Source organism: Rhinatrema bivittatum, chromosome 17, assembly GCF_901001135.1.
Source record: "Rhinatrema bivittatum chromosome 17, aRhiBiv1.1, whole genome shotgun sequence".
Taxonomy (NCBI): Eukaryota; Metazoa; Chordata; class Amphibia; order Gymnophiona; family Rhinatrematidae; genus Rhinatrema; species Rhinatrema bivittatum.
Genome location: NC_042631.1, coordinates 3,086,946 through 3,106,430, shown reverse-complemented (window position 1 = coordinate 3,106,430; position 19,485 = coordinate 3,086,946). Strand labels below are relative to the sequence as shown.

General features: G+C 43.3%; 1 protein-coding gene across 2 annotated transcripts in view; it reads left to right on the top strand.

The window, feature by feature from the left end:
* EXT2 (exostosin glycosyltransferase 2) overlaps nt 1–19,189 on the top strand; it is an 85,638-nt gene extending 66,449 nt beyond the window's left edge. For both annotated transcript variants that reach the window (XM_029582929.1, XM_029582928.1), the window contains exons 11-14: nt 9,197–9,340; nt 11,325–11,453; nt 12,387–12,469; nt 15,098–19,189. In XM_029582929.1, the coding sequence (XP_029438789.1) occupies nt 9,197–9,340; nt 11,325–11,453; nt 12,387–12,469; nt 15,098–15,236 (495 nt within the window). In that variant the 3' untranslated portion in view covers nt 15,237–19,189. The remainder of the gene's footprint in view (nt 1–9,196; nt 9,341–11,324; nt 11,454–12,386; nt 12,470–15,097) is intronic.
* Nucleotides 19,190–19,485: the final 296 nt, after the last annotated feature.

Sequence of the window (19,485 nt, the reverse complement as noted above, 5' to 3'; positions counted from 1 at the left end):
CAAATCATTCATTTTCTGCAATGCTTCTGGAAGAATATTCCAAGTTACAGGAGCCACCAGGAAAAAAAGCCTGACTTCGGCCAACGGTCAAACGGACAATCCTAAGTGCAGGGCTTGCCAATAGTATATGATCAGAGGACCGTAACTCTCTACTTGGCACATAGCAGTGTAATAGATGCTTCAGATACTGTGGACCGTTGCCTTTTAATACCTTAAAAGCTTAAATTGTACCCGCTGTTTAATTGGCAGCCAATGCTTAGGGTCATTTGAAACATATGCAAGAGTCGACAGTAGATAAACACAAGGAATTTCAGTACTGGTGTAGGAGGGGTTTGTTCCTCTGAAAATAAGCATCTGGTGCAAGAAGGAAATTGTCAGGTGGGTACCAGTTTTGTGTGTAGAAAGAAAACAGAGTTCCCCCACTGAGCTGCCTTGAAACTAAATCTGTACCAGCTCCCCCTTGTGCTAGTTACTGTGGCTTTTACTAACGTCCTAAAAATAAAAGTGCACTAACAGAAAACGTTGGGCTCAAAAGTGAATGCCTAAATCATTGCAAGGAGCGAGCAGGAACATTTATTTATTTATTCTTTGTATATCCCGGCATTGGATCTGAGATATCACATCGGTTTACATTCAGGTACTGAGGGGATTTCCCTATCCCCATGAGCATCTTTTAAACTTTGCTTGTGATATGATTAGTAACCAGTCAAGCTCTTAGTACTTGAGTGATTAAATTTCATTCCACAGCCAAACAAGACTCTTGTATGATTAAACTGGGCAATCGCATTGTGAGAGAGAAACCTTTTCCCCCATGCTTTAGAGAACACCAGCCTAGTTAGGATTCTGACTGCATTTCTGTGTTAACTCGCAATCCTTGCTCAAAGGTTCTTCATAAAAATCTGTTTTTCTTGAAACTCTTGGGTCACAGCTTCCATCGATGTATAAATTGCCGAAGAACTGGTTCTTTGATGATTCAGTGAAAAATGTAAGGGAGTAGAACCCCTTCCTCCCACCCCCCACGTCAATAAAATCCTAAACTTTGAAAACATTTTAAGATACTTTTGTGCTAAAGTAATTTAATAACAGATTGGAATTTTAAAAAGATTTCCCCAAAAGTAGTGGCTGTCGGTGTTTTCAAATTTCCTTTTCCAGGTTGTGCTTTGAGCATGCACAACATCAAGCTAAGTGTTATCAGTGGAGAAGAGCGCCTCTGGCCATCAGCAGTGCATAATGTGAATGTGGACAGTGATTTAGTCTCGCCAAACATGCACTCAGATTTCTATATGGTTGGCCCTTGAATGTTTGTTCAGCTGTCTTCCCTGATTACGTTGCTTACTGCCAAGGTTTCTCTTCAAGCAGACTGGAGACTGTGCAGGTTAGCATTGGGAGCATTCAGGAAGATGAAGCTTTCTGATCGCGCATAATACATCTCTCCAATCTGATGCTCCCCAACATAAAAACTTGGGCTTGATTTATTTCCTGGATCTGAGAAAGTCTCCCCTGGGGGAAATGTTTAAAAATATTTATTGGAAACTGAAAATTATCACAAGGCTTTACCTCTGATTCCTTCATTTAAAAGAGAGCATAACATTGGAGGTAAACATGAACGCTCTCCACTCTCTTCTGACAAGTCTTCATCTTGCAGCTTTTCTCAAGAGTTACCGTATGTAGGAACTTTGGTGACTCCAGCAGTTCGAATTGTGAATGTTGTCCTCACGCCAGGCCAGGACTGAATCCTGAGACCTTTTTTTTAAAGATAAGGAAGAGCTGTTTGGAGAAAGCTCTCACTTTTTCCGACTCGGAGAAAGCCACTCGAAAGAAAAGGAGGCAAATGTTGCTGTGCCTTAGGGTGAGGCAGATTGGAGCTTTATTTTTCCTGAAATTCCCATGCAAATTGTGATAAATATAAAAACATGGAGAGATTCTTTGAGCCTTTTCTTGGTGATCACCTAGTTCTGAGTTCCAGCTCAGTGATTCTATCTGGGGACAGCGTTACAACTGAGGGATAAACGCTATGATGGCTGCACTGAATGACGGTATATAAAACTGAACAAATAAATAAATAACAATAGTATCTGTTTATCCTTACCTCCTTAGTTAGAGGCTGGGAGATTTTGTCTCGTTTCTTCCAGTTTTGCCTTTTTACTTTTTGGATTATTTCTCCCATTTATGGTGGACCTTAGTGGGATTGGTCAGTTATTCTTGGATGTTTAAGGGTTATTACTTGTTTTTCCTTTATGTTAAATTTTCCATGAATCTGTTACTTCTTAACAAGACTTAATTTCTTGGAATTTTGTTTAAATACAAAGTTCAAACAAATATATCTGTATATAGAGTATATCTATTCCTTTATGGAGGAAGTGTATATTGTCCAGACCTGAAGGCTGATGGCAACATTATCTCTGGCTATTACTATCCATGCTGAGGGCAAACCTTTTTTTTTTTCCTTATTCAGCTAATGCAACAATCTGTGTTTTGCTTTATATTTTTTATTTTTTTAACTTTATATTTATTGAATTGTAATTATATTCAAAGCAAAATTCATTTGCATACAGAAAAAAGAACATAGAATAGGCATTACCATAAAATAAGAAAACAAAAACAATCTCTAGGCAAATATAGAATAACATATGTCACCTCTATAAGGAAACATTCAAAGGGGGAAACAGTAAATTATGGGAGTATTACAGGAAAATAAAACAACAAAATAGCAATAGTCTTAATGTGAAAAACACAGAACCATCAGTACATGGAGCTATAAATGCCTCCTACTAAAGGTCAGCGAACATTGTCAGTACACTTCTGGAATCTAACGACCTTAATTGTTCAGGAAGAAAAAAGACAAAACAATTTTCACGATCCTTAATAATACATTTGCAAGAAGACTGTAGGACAAAAAAAGGGGGATTCCCATTTGCGAAGAGAGCAGTGGGATTGGAGAGCAGCGTCATAATCAAAGAAGTACCAGTTTCCCCATAAGACCAGAGCACCAGCGGTGGTGTGAGGAGATGGTGAGAGGGGATTCCCAGCTTGTTAAGGAGGTCCGTGGCTTGCCCTGACCAGTGAGAGAGAGAGCGATGGGATTGGAGAGCAGTACAGACTTCATCAAAGAAGTACCAATTTCCCCCAGAAGACCAGAAAGCCAACGGTGGAGAGAGGGGATTCCCAGCTGTGAAGGTTGTCTGTGGCTTGCCATGACCGGTGAGACAGAGCAGTAGGATTGGAGAGCAGTGCTGCCAACATCAAAGACATGCCAATTTCCCCTGTAAGACCAGAGCACCAAATGGGGGCATGCTCCTTCTCTCTGTTTTTCCCCAGATCTGCATGGGCAGGAAAAGAAAGGAAAAGATTATTTTTCCCTCAATGGCTCTTGACTCATGTGAGTGGTCCGATGGACTCACATTTAATTCATTTTAATCTTGATATTAATGCCTCTCAAGATTCCTCAGTTGCTTTATTGAGTCCGGAGGATTGTCCACCACCAGCAATACCCCAGTGTTCACATTTGGAACTGGGTGAGATGGGCTCTAATGTTGGCATGGAGTCCCCAAAGAAAGCATCAGGAATTTACCAACTGAGCCCTTTGAGCAAGTTATTCCACTTCGGTCTTCCACTCAGTCTCCATCTATGTTGAACAGAATTGGATCTCATGATCTTGCTCTTGTTTCTGAATGATTTTCTGAAGTTTCTAAACTCCCTATTCCTCAGCCGGTTTCTGTGACTCAAGCTTCTTTTCCGATAGTGCCCTCTGAAGATATTTCTGACCCGAGAGAAATTTTGTTGAGACATCTGAAGACAGATTTTACAAATGGAGCTAGCTCTTTCTCAGCATATTCTACAGTTTTCTAAATTTTCTGCAGACACTTCTCTAAAAATGACTGAGATCAACATATTGATAACATTGAAGCTACTACCACGACACAAGCTTCAGCTATTTTGGAGAGACAGGCTTCTGAAATGGCCATGATAAAGGATAATTCAAGCTTACATTACAAAGTTCAGCTGATGGAAAATAAGTCTAGGTCTAAGAACCTAAGACTTATTAATTTTCCAAAAACTCGCTGGTTGTCTGGGTTAGAGTTATTTCAGAGATGCTGTGGCTATATTACAATTTTCAACTGAGAAGGCCTTTCAGACCTCTGTTATATTCCAGATAGATGGGAAAGATAATCAGCCTATCAATGAACAGGTTTCCCTATTATCTCTCCTCCTCCAAATAGCCATGATCTTACATAGTTTCTTCAAGACTCTCAAGATCTGATTGAATCCAGAAGAGCTTTAATTATTTCCTTTGTTCTTGAGTCAGATAAGGAATTGGCGTTTCATCAATATTTTAAATTCAGAACAAAAGAAAAACCCAAAGAGGTAGCTTTGGATCTTAAGACAATAACATTTTTTTGCCTTTCCTGCGTGGACCGAGCAAAATAAGGAAATACATGAATCATCTGACCCAGAAAAAGAGGATAGATTTTGAAAGAATCTCCTCATAACTTCACTACTTCATGCTTGCAAATAAAGAAAACTAATAAAGTGGAACGCTCAAACACCTCAATCTCTGAAGTTTCTAAAAATTCTGACAAATTATCGGCAATATTGAAGGAAACTAGATAAGTATTCTGAACACTTCCTCCACAATTAACAGGGAGGAAAAAGATTTTATAATTGAGTTTTCCCACCCAAACCTTTTCTTTATACTTTGGCATTTTTGGAGGTAAATCAGAGGAAAATTTGGAGCAGCAAACAGTCTGTGTCACACCGCCATCTTGATTCCTCTTTTTCATCATGTTTTGCTTTATAATATCATTTTGTAGTCCTATCGCCTGCTTGTTACCTGAATGGGAAATTCTGCTAGGAATCTCTGATAGAGAAATGGACTTAATCTCCAGTTTGGTTTTGTAGTGTCAGAAATTGGGTGTCTTCCTTTTTCACTGTAGACTAATTTTCTTTGGCCCTTGGTGTCTTTCCTTGCTTCACAAGCTTGTGCTGGCCACCAGATGTTTGAATTGTTCACAGCCTGTGAAGATGTATTTATCTGTTTGTGTATTTTACTAGAAAAGCATCCATGGAGTTACCAAGTCTGGTTTGCATGGCGTCCCTAGGGGAATGGTAGCAGCATATAGGGTTACGAAGGGGATTTGTAAACATCACGTCTTCAGAACAAGATTTAAGAACTTGTTCCTCCTTTTACTGTGTTTTTGGCAAGTGCCTTGAGCATTTTGTTTCCCTACTTATGGTTGTGGTTTAGTACATCAAGCACAATACTGTCAGAAAGAGCAATCCATTCTTTAGGACCATTAAAATACCTGCATAACTGGAGTATAGGAAGTGAGAGCGGTCGGAACCACAGGCCTGGTCTCTACTTGATTTTCCTGTCTATTCTGCCCCATTTAATTCTCTCCCTGATGATTCTGTAATTTAGAAAAATAAACAGCTGAGGGAAAAAGAGTGTGAATATAAATGGCTGCCAGCAATGGAAGAGAAGTCTTGGGTGAAACATTGGTGCATTTGTGGGTAATGATTACACTGAGAGAGGCTGACGTTAGCAGGGAACACTGTGACATGTAGCCCCCTTCCAGAATGGCTGTGCGGCTCCTATGGTTGCCCCCACATTTGAGTGCATGCATGTCTAGGGGTGGGAAGGATCATATGGGGCAGGTAGCATGTGGTTTGCCCCATTTGTCTTCTCTTACATAGAAACATAGAAATGACGGCAGAAGAAGACCAAACGGGCCCATCCAGTCTGCCCAGCAAGCTTTGCACTTTTTTTTTCTCTCATATACTTATGTTACTCTTGGCTCTTAGTAACCTTTTGATTCTATTTCCCTTCCACCCCCACCATTAATGTAGAGAGCAGTGTTGGAACTGCATCTAAGTGAAATATCTAGCTTAATTGGGCAGACTAGATGGGCCATTTGGTCTTCTTCTGCCGTCATTTCTATGTTTCTATGTAATTAGTTAGGGGTAGTAACCGCCGCAATAAGCAAGCTAATACCCATGCTTATTTGTTTACCCAGACTAAATAATTCAGACCTTGTTGGTTGTTGTCTGTATATAGATCTACTTTTCTTCATTCCCTCTGCCGTTGAAGCAGAGAGTTATGCTGGATATGCATTGAAAGTGCATATCCAGCATAACTCCAGCTTAATGCCCCAGGCAGGTATTCATCTTGCCCCTGAGTTGAGTATATAATGTAGGGAGATGGAGGCTTGTTTTTCCTGGCAGGGCATTTGCTGGAAATCCCTTGTTGTCTTTTCCTGGAGTCTGAAAGTAAAGTTTCAGGAAAGGGAGCAGATTTCAATGCCGGAGCTCCACACGTGTGAGGGAGAACTTCAGTGGCTTCAACAGTGTTTCCATGACCATGTGAGTGCTGCTGTTTCCTTAGCCTTGTGTTTTGTATGGCTTCCTTGTCTCTCTAGCATATACTGGCAGCTTTCTTTCTTGTAGACCTTCTTCCCTAAAGAAAAAGTCCCAGCAAGAGTCTTAGACTGGCCCAGAGATCACGTTCAGGCTCGGAGGGTGGGTGGGTATCTGGTGGCTCCCAGTAAGAGCATCATTAGTGGCTTTGAAGGAGACTGCCTGCCTTCTCTCTTGACTTGCCTCTGTATGAGCATGCAGGCAATAACTGAATCACCAGACTGAGGGTGCCTTATTTGCATCCACTAATCCTTAGTGACCTTTCTTAACTGCCTTGTAGTTATAACTGAGGAAAAGCTTGCAGAGAAATCCAGGAGGTCATGCTATTTAATGGTGAAGAAGACTGGGAATGCAGTCTTCTTCACCATTAAATGCAGAACTGTGAAGGACTTCAAAGGGGCGTGGGATAAACACTGTGGATCCATAAAGTCAAGAGGCTGCCAATGAAGAGTGGGTGACTCGCCAGAATGATGGCTACTGCCTGGAGTCAATACCCTTATTAAATAAACATACACAGGCTTGACTCCAACATCGCTCTAAGCTTCAACAGCAAGAGGAAATGTGGAAAAAAGGATTCACACTCACAAAGAGGGGAGTAGCTGGCTTGTTACGGCGGTTACTACCCCAAATCAAATAAGCCTGATACTTCACTTTCAATGCATATACAGCATAGTTCTCTGATTCAACGGCAGGGGAGAAGAAAAGAGGGTTCGCACTCACAAAGCGGGGAGTAGCTGGCTTGTTACGGCGGTTACTACCCCAAACCAAATGGGCCTGATACTTCACTTTCGATGCACATCCAGCATGGCTCTCTGCTTCAACGGCATGGGAGAAGACTTATACGTCACGCATATCCAGCATAGCTCCCTGCTTCAACGGCAGGGGAGAAGAAAAACAACCAATAAGGGCTAATAACATAGTCTGGGTAAAACAAATAAGCATGGGTGCAGCTTGCTTATTGCGGCGGCTACTACCCCAAACTAATCAAGCTAGATATTTCACTTGGATGCAGCTCCATCACTGCTCTCTACATTAAAGGTGGGGATGGAAGGGAAATAGAACCAAGAGCTAAGAGAAACAGATAAGTATGAGAGAAAATATGTGTGAAGCTTGCTGGGCAGACTAGATGGGCCATTTGGTCTTCTTCTGCCGTCATTTCTATGTTTCTATGTTTCTATGTTAAGCTGCTTACATTTAGCTTTCTAATGCTGTTAGCCATTGCTGTAACTAAGATGACCTGAATGGCATGAGTGGGCTCGTCATGTCGTTTTGTTGTATTTCTGGCTGATTTGCCTCAAATGCAGATTCCTAGCTCCTCCCCTCTGCTAAACCCAGTGCTTAATTGTGTAGTGGCTAAACAAGTTAGCGTGTCATACTGAACCAGTAATTCCCTCATACTCTTCTGGGCCTTCCAGACTGTATTAAAATGATCAACACAGAGCACCCTGATTTCATTAGCTAGCAGAGGCCTTTTCATGTATCAAATGGGGCTACTCCCCAATCTTGAGAGTTTCCAGTTCAAACCCCAACTGAGCCCGCTTTCATCTAGCCAGGCCTTGCTGCAGCATGCGTAGGATGCAGAGAGCTGGAGGAGAAAGCCACATAAGCAGAAAGGGGGGAAAAAAAGTCCTCATTATTGTCCAGTAGCAAATGCTATATATTTAGCCATCATTTTTCTAGTAAAAATTATGGTAATTGTGAACCTTGACCCCCAGTAAATCAACCTCTATTTAATGTGGCCAGTAGCATGTTAACCAATTTGAGTTTTGCTAATGATGGCCCAGCCTGTTCTTGTTTGCTTATGTTTTGATCCTATTGTCAGCTAGGGAGTTATGTATGAAGTGACAAGGATGGTATCTTGATTGTATCCAGCTGCCAGGAACAAAGTCAAAGGCAAGATGTCTGTTGTACACTTCAGCAACAGCTCTGCCTGGAGTATCTACGAGAAGGCATCTGAAATGCAGAATATGCTCAAGGTGTTCTTAAATGAATCCAGAGAAAAACGAAAGGCGATCATGTCTCTCCATAACCCGAGCTCTTCACTTCGGTGCCACTGTCTTAACTAACACATCTAGATTTTTTTAGGGAGGAGCTCTCCTCGTCCTCGGAGAGTGGGCAACGGCAAAGCAGGTTTCTCTTACATTTGTGTACGCAGAGCCACATCTTTTCTGAGAGTCGACTTCCTGTAAAATTCAAAACCAGAAATAACCTTGTGCTCTCTGCAGCCATGGACAGCAGTGAGTGGTTATTAGCTAATGCCAGCTGTTATAGCGGGGCTTGGCGATGGGGAGAAGAAATAAACAGAACTGCCAGTTAGTGTCCGTACACTAGATTGATAGTTCAGTACTTTGGCTGGCTTGTATGCTAAAAATAGATAGGAATCCACTCTCAGCTTAACTGGAGGAGTTACAACTATCTCAGTGATGGGGTCCTTGATTTAGAGCCAGATTGCAAAGTCCGTTCATTAGATTCTTGCTTAGACATGCAGTGCTGAGCAAATATGAAATTCATGCTGAATTTTAGAATATGAAGATTTATGCTCTCTTTCTGTCTCTGGCCAATTGTGACTTCGGTACACAATCACTAGGCTTTTAATGATTGCTTAGAATATGCACCACCTCCTTAGCATTATTCCTTGGGGGTAGTATAATCCCCTGTATAAGTACATTTTTGAAGACTCTGAGAAGCACCCTGGCAGCTGTGGTGGTTGTGGTTACCTCACGCAGAGTTCCCTGCACTTGTGGATTAGTAAGTTGGTGATCCTCTCAATGTCATCATACAGGTGTGGCGTGAATTCCCAGACAGGTTGGTGGGTTATCCAGGACGACTGCATTTATGGGACCATGAGATGGGCAAATGGAAATACGAGTCGGAATGGACCAATGAGGTGTCCATGGTGCTTACTGGAGCAGCTTTCTATCATAAGGTAACTGAGCAAAGCCTGCCATGCCTGCTCTGGAGAGCGAGAGAGAGTTAACCTCATATTCATTTTAGGCTTTTATTTACTTATGAGTAATACTTCAAACTCTGAATGATAGTGTTAAGTGTTGTATTCATCAGATTTACAGGTAATTGCTGGAACAATTATTCTCCATGGGCAAGCAGGACTAGATCAGCCACACAAATGAGCGATGTCATCTGACAGCACCTACCTGCACCACACTTTTACAGAGTTCAGAAAGACATGGAAATCTTTTCTGAGCATGCAAGTTTCCTTTTACTTTTCTCCTAGTAATTCGTATATTTTCACGCTCTCTTCAAGATTCCTAAAAAATACTTTAGAAATAGTGGTAGCTATTTTTGCTTTTTCCTCTTCAGTTTGGCTTCATCAAATCGCGTAAAAGGCCATTTAAGCATTGCCCGAAATGCGATTTCAAAATGTCCACTCTGGATTTGCTCTGCATGCAGCCGAAATTGTCCACATGCCCTAACTTATAGGGATTTTAAACCGAAGCATTACTTAAGTTCACTGCTACCTAAGAAGATAATATCTGAGGGTCCAGTACCTCACGTCAGTAGGTCAGTCTCCACTCGTGATTGGTACACAAGTCTCCCATTGACCAGTTTTGTGCAACTGATGAAGCAGCCCTTTGAGTTCTTGGCTACTGCTAACTTACAGTTTTTCTCGTGGAAATGAAATGCAAGCACTGGTACTGCACCATCCCTGCATGCACATTTTAAAGACCAGAATAATCTTGAGAACTCTCCTCAAAATTTTACCTAAGGTGGTTTCTCAATTTCATGTGAATCAATCCATTGAAATGGATTTGGGAACCTAATTTTCTTTCCAAAACTCCATCAAACAATCTCTGCACACTCTTGACTGTAGAAGAGCTTCTAGTTCTGCTTGGACAGAGTGGAATCTTCAGGAAATCATCTTTTTATTCCCTTTAACCCTCTAAAGCAAGGTTTTTCAGCTACAAAGCAGACTCTGTCTTCATGGATCTCAGACTGTACCTCTTACCAATATTTCACATCAGGCCAACCTCAGATTAGACCTTCTGCAGCATCTTTAACACATCATTGCACTATGGAAATCTGCAAAGCAGCTACTTGGACTTATGTTCATACCTTCACTAAGCATTAGTGGCCACAAATCAGCCTGATTTACAGGATCTCCACATTGAATATGCATGAGATAGATTTGCATGTACATTTATTCCATGCATATTCATTGTGGAGATCCTGCAAACCAAGCCTGTCTATGGCTCTTGAGGACCAGAGTTGACCACTACTGCATTAGTCCCTTGAGGAAGCGCCTCAGCAAGCTTTTGGCCAGGCAGTACTAAAAAGCCGCTTCCATCTCTCCCACAAGCCTCTTAGGAACCACAGGTTGCAACCCCAATCCTGACAAGGTCATAAAATCTTGGCCTTGCAACCCTCGGTTTAGGAGTTCCTTATTTATGTTGCCGATATAGTCCTGCTTGTCCACAAAAATAGCAAAATTGCTTAACTGTAACAAGAAGACAAATCATGCACACAGTCCCCTAGAATTGCAGCGTAGCCTGTAATGAAGGGAAGGAGATGTGCACATGTTCAGCTCTTTCCTGAGCTCCGGGTCAGTGCCAGTAGATGACATCGCACACCTGTGCGGCCGATTTGTCCTACTGTCGAGGGACGGCCCCTGCTATAAGCAAGCAACTTTGCTTTCTCTATCAAGCAGCTTGAATAAGAGAGGTCTCATTTTAGTAATTTATTGTGTAAATGCTTTTAAGAAGTTGTGACCCAGTGAGGTTTGTAGGAGCTAGAAGTAACTGAAAGATGTAGTTCAGTGGGAGAAAGTCAAGTTCCTTTCTTCGTTATCTGATGCTACTCTCTCTCTATATAATGCAGCTTTCAGCTCTGTCAGCTCTTGCTTTTTACATAGAAATGTTTGTACCTAAGCAGTGCTTTCATCTTTCTTCCTTTAGTATTTTAACTACCTGTACACTTATAAAATGCCTGGAGATATCAAGAACTGGGTGGATGCCCACATGAATTGTGAGGACATTGCCATGAATTTCCTGGTGGCAAATGTTACTGGAAAAGCTCCTATTAAGGTGAGGCCTTTTGAGAAAAGCTGTGTGTATGGGGGGGAAAGAAAGCTTATTAAACCCGATCCCTGTGATAGCTGAGTAAAACCAGCTTCAGCTTTGCTTTCTGGCCCTCTCCTGTGGTGATCTGCATTAACACACTGCTGAGGTGCCCTGTCGTCTGCTGAACCTTCACTGTGCAAAGGAACCGAGCTGCACAGCCACTGCAAATGTCTTGCCAAGCAAAAATAGAAAACAGCTGATTCCAAGAATGTTAATTACAAATTCTCCCTTGGGAATGCAAATTGTAAGATTATTTTTTAATCAACTTTTTAAATCCTACTATTATTCCACAGTCACACGTTCCTGCTTTGAACTTCTCCCTCCAAGCATTCATTTCACATTCTGTCTGCGGCAAGTGGGCTTTACATACCAGGGGGCATTAATTCAGTTGTTGGGAGCCCCTTCTGTCCGTCATCAGGTTACCCGAGCCCTGGGCAAAAAAACCCCGCCAGCAATTGATTCGTTGTGGCCAGTACAAGAGTGATATGAAAAATGATCAGTCTGCTGCTGTTGGTCCTGCACATCCGCTGCCAGTCGGCTATTAACTAAAGAGCGCAACGAGCCTGTTTGTTGGATTAAGGTTAACGGTGAAGTATGGGAAGCTATATTTCACCACCCTGATGGCCGCAAGAACAAATGGTGTTTATACAGGGTCCTTGGCAGTGAGAAAACAGTCATTAAACAGGAATTAAGAAGCCTGTCATCACCACCACTTTCCAGTTTCAGAAGGCAAAAGAAAAAAGTCCTCCAGCCGTTTTTATTGGGCCCCTGTGAATTTTCAGCCAAGCCAGCCAGATGGAGCTGCATGCATGGAGGAGAAAAGAGCGATTCTCAGCTTATGGTGCAGGCATGCTCGTCAAATCCAGAGCTAACGCCAGACCATTTATTGCCCCACAGGTCACCCCCCGGAAGAAGTTCAAGTGCCCAGAGTGCACGGCCATAGACGGACTCTCCCTGGACCAGACACACATGGTTGAAAGGTGAGTGAAACCTCTGTCCAGGTGTGCATCTTCCTTAGAAAGCTTAGAAAACTCTTTAGCCAATCAAATGGCAGATGGGCTTCAACGTATTTTTCTCTCCGTGCTTATCCCCCCTACCCCCAATTCTTGTGCTTGCAAAATAGAATTTTAATTTAAATAAAAGCAAGAAAACAAAAAGACCACAAATCACACGTCTGCAAAAGTGGCATTGCTTATATTCAGGAGCTGGCGACAGTAATGAGCAGAAAATGCACTCTCTCTCTCTCTGGCTTTGGTGCAGTTTCATCAGCCTTCAAGATAAAATGACGTTTTCCAATTGTAGAAAGGAAGCAAATAGGTTTGTTTAGATAAGCGAGCAGTATAATTGGCTCTGAGATAGAAAAGAAACAGACATTGGATGTGCCAGTTCTTAACTTGCGTAGGAACCCCTTCTAGTTAATTTTAGTTTAAAATCAGTGGATATAAACAGTGAAGCATTGTGACAGCGGCAGGGTGGCTCTCGCAGTGCTGCTGTGCTTGGTGGTGAAGGGACTTTCCACCGCGCTAGGAAAGAGCACATTCCTTTCTATTTAAATGCTAATGATAAAAATAGTCCTGGGAGATGTTTCCTGGTCGTGCTTTTAGTCTAATTTTGGATCTGGATCTCCAGTAATTGTACAGGCAGACCTTACTGAGTACTTTCAAGGTGAGCTGACCTGATAAATGGTTGAAACTATGCACGTAACTCACACCTCAGGCCCCCAGCCACCCCGAACGCCTTCCTCCTCATGAGCAGGCCAGCAGCACTTCCCAACCTCGGGAATGACCAGGTTTCTGCAGCTCCTAATCTCCTTCCCCTCTCCTGTCTCCCCCCGCCCCCAGGCCAAGCCATGGGCACGCAGAATCCCAGAGGCAGCGGGGCCTGTGAGTGCATGGCTCAGCCTCCGATGCAATGTCGGGCGCTCGGGCTACCCTGCGGCAGGATGCGCCTCCAAACCAGTGCTCCTCACATGTGAATGCCACGTTGATGAGGTATTAGCTATCCCCTCCCCCCTTATTTAAAAAGTGAACGTGCGCCCGATGCGCAGAAATTAACGCCAGCCCCGGAGCAGGCGTCTTGAGGAGCCCCAAAAACACTGCTTTTCTGTAGTTCCTCTGCCTTAATATCGTGGAGGAATGTAATGAAAGGAGTAACAACAACAAAAAATGTTTGCCAGCGGTCAGATTAACGAGTATTCATTTTCCTGACCTCTCCTGGGTGCTCGCTGCCGAGGAGGCACCTGGGACGCACAATTTCCCCATGCGCCTCCTTTTTCATACAGCGGCTCATTTGCCTGGTGGATGGGCGCGCGTTAGGGAAGCGGGTGCCCGTTTTTCGCTTGCCGTTATTGCATCGACGTGCAAACGCTGATTTCTGATGCACGCAGAGGTCGAGCAGGACTGGGGGATGGCCAGGGGGGTCTGAGGTCAGAGAGGGGACCAGCAGGGAACAACAGTATCTAGGGCAGCAAAAGCAGAAATCCTTCCCTTATCAGGAGGAGCCTTGAAATGTGATCTATCGGGGCTTTCTGGATGCTGGGATTTTTTTTTTTAATCAGGCCAATGTCAAACGGACAGTTTTATTGATTGACTTATTCCTGTCGATCAAGTCTGTGCATGCCGAGCGTTCAGATATGAAATGACTGGAAGTTCCTTGATTTGCAGTGTCTTAATGAAGCGGATGAGCTGACTCAGTAGTACAGTGAATTGGAGATGTAAATCTCTGGCATATTTCTTATGAATTAAGGAAAATGCAGCCATTTTTGAGGGGCTGTGCTGCATGCATGACAACATCTGCTTGAGATTCCTTTTCCCCTCACTATCCAGAGTTATTTGGCTCTGCACACACCCAGTCCCTTATGTTTGGACGCACCCATTTTTGGAAGCTTTGAACATCCAGTCTAATAATCTCTCTTCTACTGGTTAGTCACCTGCAAATCACTGTTTTTCAATAAGCCGACAGTATCTTCTTAGGTGAGTGCTGTTAATGCAGGAGAGTAGGGAGGTATAGAAATCATTTAAAATGCATCACCAGGATTCAAGTCAAATTAGCAGTTGATGCTGTAAGCTTTGTAGTTGTTTATTTTCCCAGTTCGTTTCATTCAGTTTTCTGATTACACTGCCCAGCGTGGCAGACTTTCCTGACTGCTGTCTGATCTGTACAGGTTTAAGAACAGCTGGCACCCTGGAGGAGACGGTCCCTACGTGCACTTTTCCATATGCAGCCTCCCTCTGCCTTAGCGCTGTGAGAGCCGCTGTTTATAAGATGAGGGAGGAAAGTTCTGCTTTTGTCACAAAACTTATGGGATTCTTTTCTTTTATCCTCTTTCAAGGCCAGGGGAGCTTAGCCTTCCTCTGTCACATTTGGTTTTACATCCAGAAATCATCAGATGTGTCTTACGCTGTTGACTGATGATTTTACCGGTTTAAGGTAGAAAGGTGCAGTGTATGGGAGCAGTTGTGAGTGAGTTCGCACACCTCGTGGGGAAGAGAGGGCACAACTGGGGGTGGAGAAAAGCTTTCTACTCTGTAGCACAAGTGTTGCTCAAGTGCCAGAGGGCTATGGAGTCTGACTCTTAATAAACGAAATGGTTTTGCCTCCTTCCCCAGGTCCGAATGTATCAACAAGTTTGCCTCTGTCTTTGGCACCATGCCGCTGAAGGTGGTGGAGCACCGCGCAGACCCCGTCCTGTACAAAGATGATTTTCCAGAGAAGCTGAAGAGCTTCCCGAACATTGGCAGCTTGTGAAGCTCTCCTGCAATCCCGTAATTCCAGGATCAGACAGACAGTGTGACCCCACCAGAGACTGACGCGTCGGCAGGACACACTCAATGCACAGCATTTGGGGGGGTTCTAGGGTGTTTTGTAACTGGAATAAACTACCCACTGTTTTTCTTTGTTTCTGAAACTTGCCGCTTTGACGTGGCTGAAAGGCAGACTATAAATCAAATAACTAACTTCATAAAACAGGAGGCAGCCCTTCCACATACACAGAGAGTCTTCCAAAATATATGAGCAACATGCAACTTAAAAACCCAAATGGCGCCTGCTAAGTTTGTGTCTTTCTGCAAGGTGCGGGGCCATCATGGCTGTTTGCAGGCCCTGCAGAAATGTCCACTCTGCCCTTCAGTCCTCACCTGGCTGGGGCTCGCCTTGTTGAAGTTGTCTGAGATTCTGCTGGACTTGAAAAAAAAAGGCCATTACAATTATTAATTTCTGTTTTGATAGTTAAATACTCGGTGGCAGCAACAATTATTAATTCTTTGTTTTGCCACAGATCCTATATTGAGCTAAAGATTTTAGCAGATTTTAATAATGTTGGATCAGATATCAGACAATGGGTGCTGCTCATTGTGTGTAGATTTTAGCAAAGGTAATGATGTTACATTTTTTAAAAAAGATTTTTAATTTTTTTTTTTTTAAATGCTTACACTGCCTACTGTTCTTGTGTAGAATAATTTTACATCCGTATAAAGATTACTAAACCTTGGGCCAGTTATGCATGTGCTGCACTGCCGAATGGGGGTCTCAGCTCGGGTAGGAAGAGGCTGTGCATGCCACAGGAGATGCAGATACAGTGACATCTTAGACCAGTGATAGGCTTGGCTCTTGAGAAGGTCAGTATCCTGATTTTACCAGGAGGTTGAATTCTCCTGCTGTGCCTGTGGTTTAAACATTATGGGATCGAGTGGCATGGTATGTAAGCCACCATCACACACACACGCGCAGAGGAAGAAACATGCTCCATACTAAAGGTTAATTAGCCCCATGCTGGCTGCGACCAACATTTCATGGAGCCCAGATTCCTGTTTCTGATAGTGGAGAGGTACCTGATAGCTTCTAATGGGGAAATCCATTCTTGGTTGCTCACTCCCAGAAGTATGGAATTGGCATTCACCAAGCTTACCAGGCTAATAATTGCTAATGAATCTGTCTTCCAGAAAAAGGTCCACTCCTTTTTCAAAATCTTGCTGTAATATTAACCTTGACCACATCTTCCGGCAACAAATTCCACAGCTTAGTTGTGCATTGACGGAAAAAAATTCTGTATTAAATTTGTTTTAAATCTGCTACCAGATTTCCCCTAGTTCAGGTAAAATAACTGTCCCCAAGTTACACGTTGCATGCCATTCATGATTTTATAAACCTCTGTCATATCGCCTCTGTTGCCTCTTCTCCAAGCTGTGTGGCCTTTCTTTATAAGGGAGCCGTTCCATCTCCTTCATCATCGTCATTGCTCTTATCTTCCTGCCACCCCTCTCCAGTTCAAGGCTGAGGATCCTGAAACGATGCTGATGGCCTCTCAGTTGGGCCTGGCTGTAGGGTGAAATCCTTGTTGGTCTGAAGCCAGACCTGAGTAGGACGAGGAAGAAGCCCTTTCAGAAGGGGAAAAAGCAGCTGCTGTTTATGCACATGTTTTTCCTAAATATTCATGCCCGTCTTTTGACGGTAATTTTCAAGCGGGTGCGTCAGCATGCACCCAGAGACACGACGGTTTTATGACATGCAAGCACATGCGTGCGTATATGTGCACTGCTTGTCCGCACACAGCCATGTAAAGTCGGGTTTGAGGGAATCCTAGCAGGCACGTGTCCATGCCATGACCAGTTTCACCAGTTCATCCACGCGCTTGCCCAGTCTAGAGCTAGGGCCACCAAACTCCTAGCCTGCACTCCCTCCAGTTACCCCTCCTAGAAACCTGGAAATACTTGTAAGATGTACACTTCCTCCATAGCCGAAGTAAAGCTACACCGCCCTGGAGCTGAGCGCAGGCCCAGGCGCATAGATGCCTGTGCGTAATCTCTTGGCCCCGCCCATTCCCCACACCCACATTCTCCCACGTTTTTGTGCGATGTGAGTTTTGCGCATTGGGACTCTCTTTGTGCATGTGGGTGGCTTTTAGAATCAGGTGGGCGCACCATGTCCTACATGCATGCACATCTCCAGATTTTGGCACGCGCCCGGCTTTTAAAGTTCACCTTTAAGTATTTTCCATTGCACCAAAGGCTTCTTTCCAGCACACACTCGCTGCTGTTTGTGTCTTTGCAAAGCACAGCAGATACACAGGAAGAAAACGGGTTGGGTGTGATCATCTCCAGAGCCACAGCTACTCCACAATAGGCTTTGTAGAAAACAAGCATGGCTTTCCCCTCTTATTTCTCTCAGGTGTCTGCAAGGGAAGATTTCTGGCGGGAAAGGGCAGTAGCATGGTGACGTGGCCTAGTTTGACCTTGTGCATCTCGGAGTAGTGTAAGTCACCTCTGTACTTAAACCCTTCTCCAGGGAACAGTCCAGGTGAGAGCTCTGTTAGCCGCAAGCTGTCCAAGGATAGAAACTGAATTCCCATTCTAGAGGGTTTTGAGCTATTCTAGCTTTTACTTTAAGCTTAATTCACCACTCCTGTGCAAGTAAGAAGTATTTTGCTATATGTGAATGATTAAACTCAGGTATAATTAATGAGTCAACTTTTTTTGCAGTTGGAATTTTGTTTGCACCCCTAAGCTATTACATAAAACAATTTTCACAACCCTCTCCTGGAGGTACACCTAGGCGGTTGGGTTTTCAGCATATCCACAATGAAAATGCATGAGAGAGATTTGGAGAATCAGTGTATGCAGAAGTATCTCATGCATATTCATTGTGGTAATCCTGAAAACCCAACTGGCTAGATGTACCTCCAGGAGAGGGCTGGGAGACCAGTCCTAGTTTTACTACAATACATGCATGAACTTGTACTTTTATTAAGGAATTTAAAAATACAGTCTGTATGCATGGTAGGATACGAACAGGACTAGATGAACTGTTTGGTAACCCTAACAAAGCAGAGCGTTTGGAAGTTCTGCTCCTGGGGCCAGCAGGAGTTAAGATTGGCTGCTAATAACATTCTGAGAACGCATGGGAAGGAGCCTGAAATGGCTGTGCTAGTGTTAGAAGCAGGTTTGAGGGGGCACCGGGCACAAAGAAACAGAGGAGTAGCCTAGCAGTTAGACCAGGAGGCTGAGAACCAAGAAAGCTGGGCTTTAAATCCCACTGATGTGACTTTGGGCAAGTCACTTCACCCTCCATTCTCTCAGATTGTAAACTCCCTGGGACAGCGACCTACCTTTTGTACCTAAATGTAAGTCACTTTGAGCTCAAGTTTGGACAGGTGAGTAATAAAATCCAGAGAGTATGATGGAAAATGAGGTCCATCTAGTCTGCCCTATTTGCAATGCCTTAGATCCCAGTTGCTCTCTGGCTTTCCCTGTACTTCTTCACAAGTAGGGATCCTCTATGCTGATCCTAGGCCCTCTCCAACTCTTAGTATTTGACTTGGTCATCTGTGTTGGGAGGCTGTTCCAGTGAAGATTGTGGAGTCATACAGTATTAGCTTAATGTCAATCTTTGCTTGAAAAGGGCAAGTTAGTTGCATTTGGTCTAAGCATTTGTTTTTCCATTGGGACCCTTGCTTTATATTGTGGTACTTGTTTGTATATGAGATGTGACTGACCCATCCCTATATTCCTGTTTCTAACCAGCGAGTTGTAGAGAAATGGAACATGGGTATAAAAGAAATATCGAGCTGTGTGCATTATCTCCTTGAAATGTAAGACTGCTGTCAATATTTCGGTGTGTATGTTCTATGAAAAGAAATGTTCACTATTGATGCTAAAAGAACAAAATGCAAAACTGCAAATAATAAATACTGAGAGATTTCTAAAAGAAAAATGTGAATCTTTTTTTTCTAAGCATAAAAAGGTGGCCTGTCTGTAATATGGCAGAGAGTGTTACTGACGTGAAGGGAAGCTGCAACGCCAACAAATCTTTTCTCAGCTTCTACGTGTTAAACGTAACTAGGAATGCAATAAAACTAAGATGAAGGCAGCAGTCCAGCAGCAAGAGGGGGGCTTTCCAGTCTTTTGCATTGAGTGTCCCATGTATGATAGAGCAGCTTTTAAACTAGAACAAGGGGGAAAGCCGACAGTCACTCAGCAGTGCATGGTTCGGAGAAATGTAT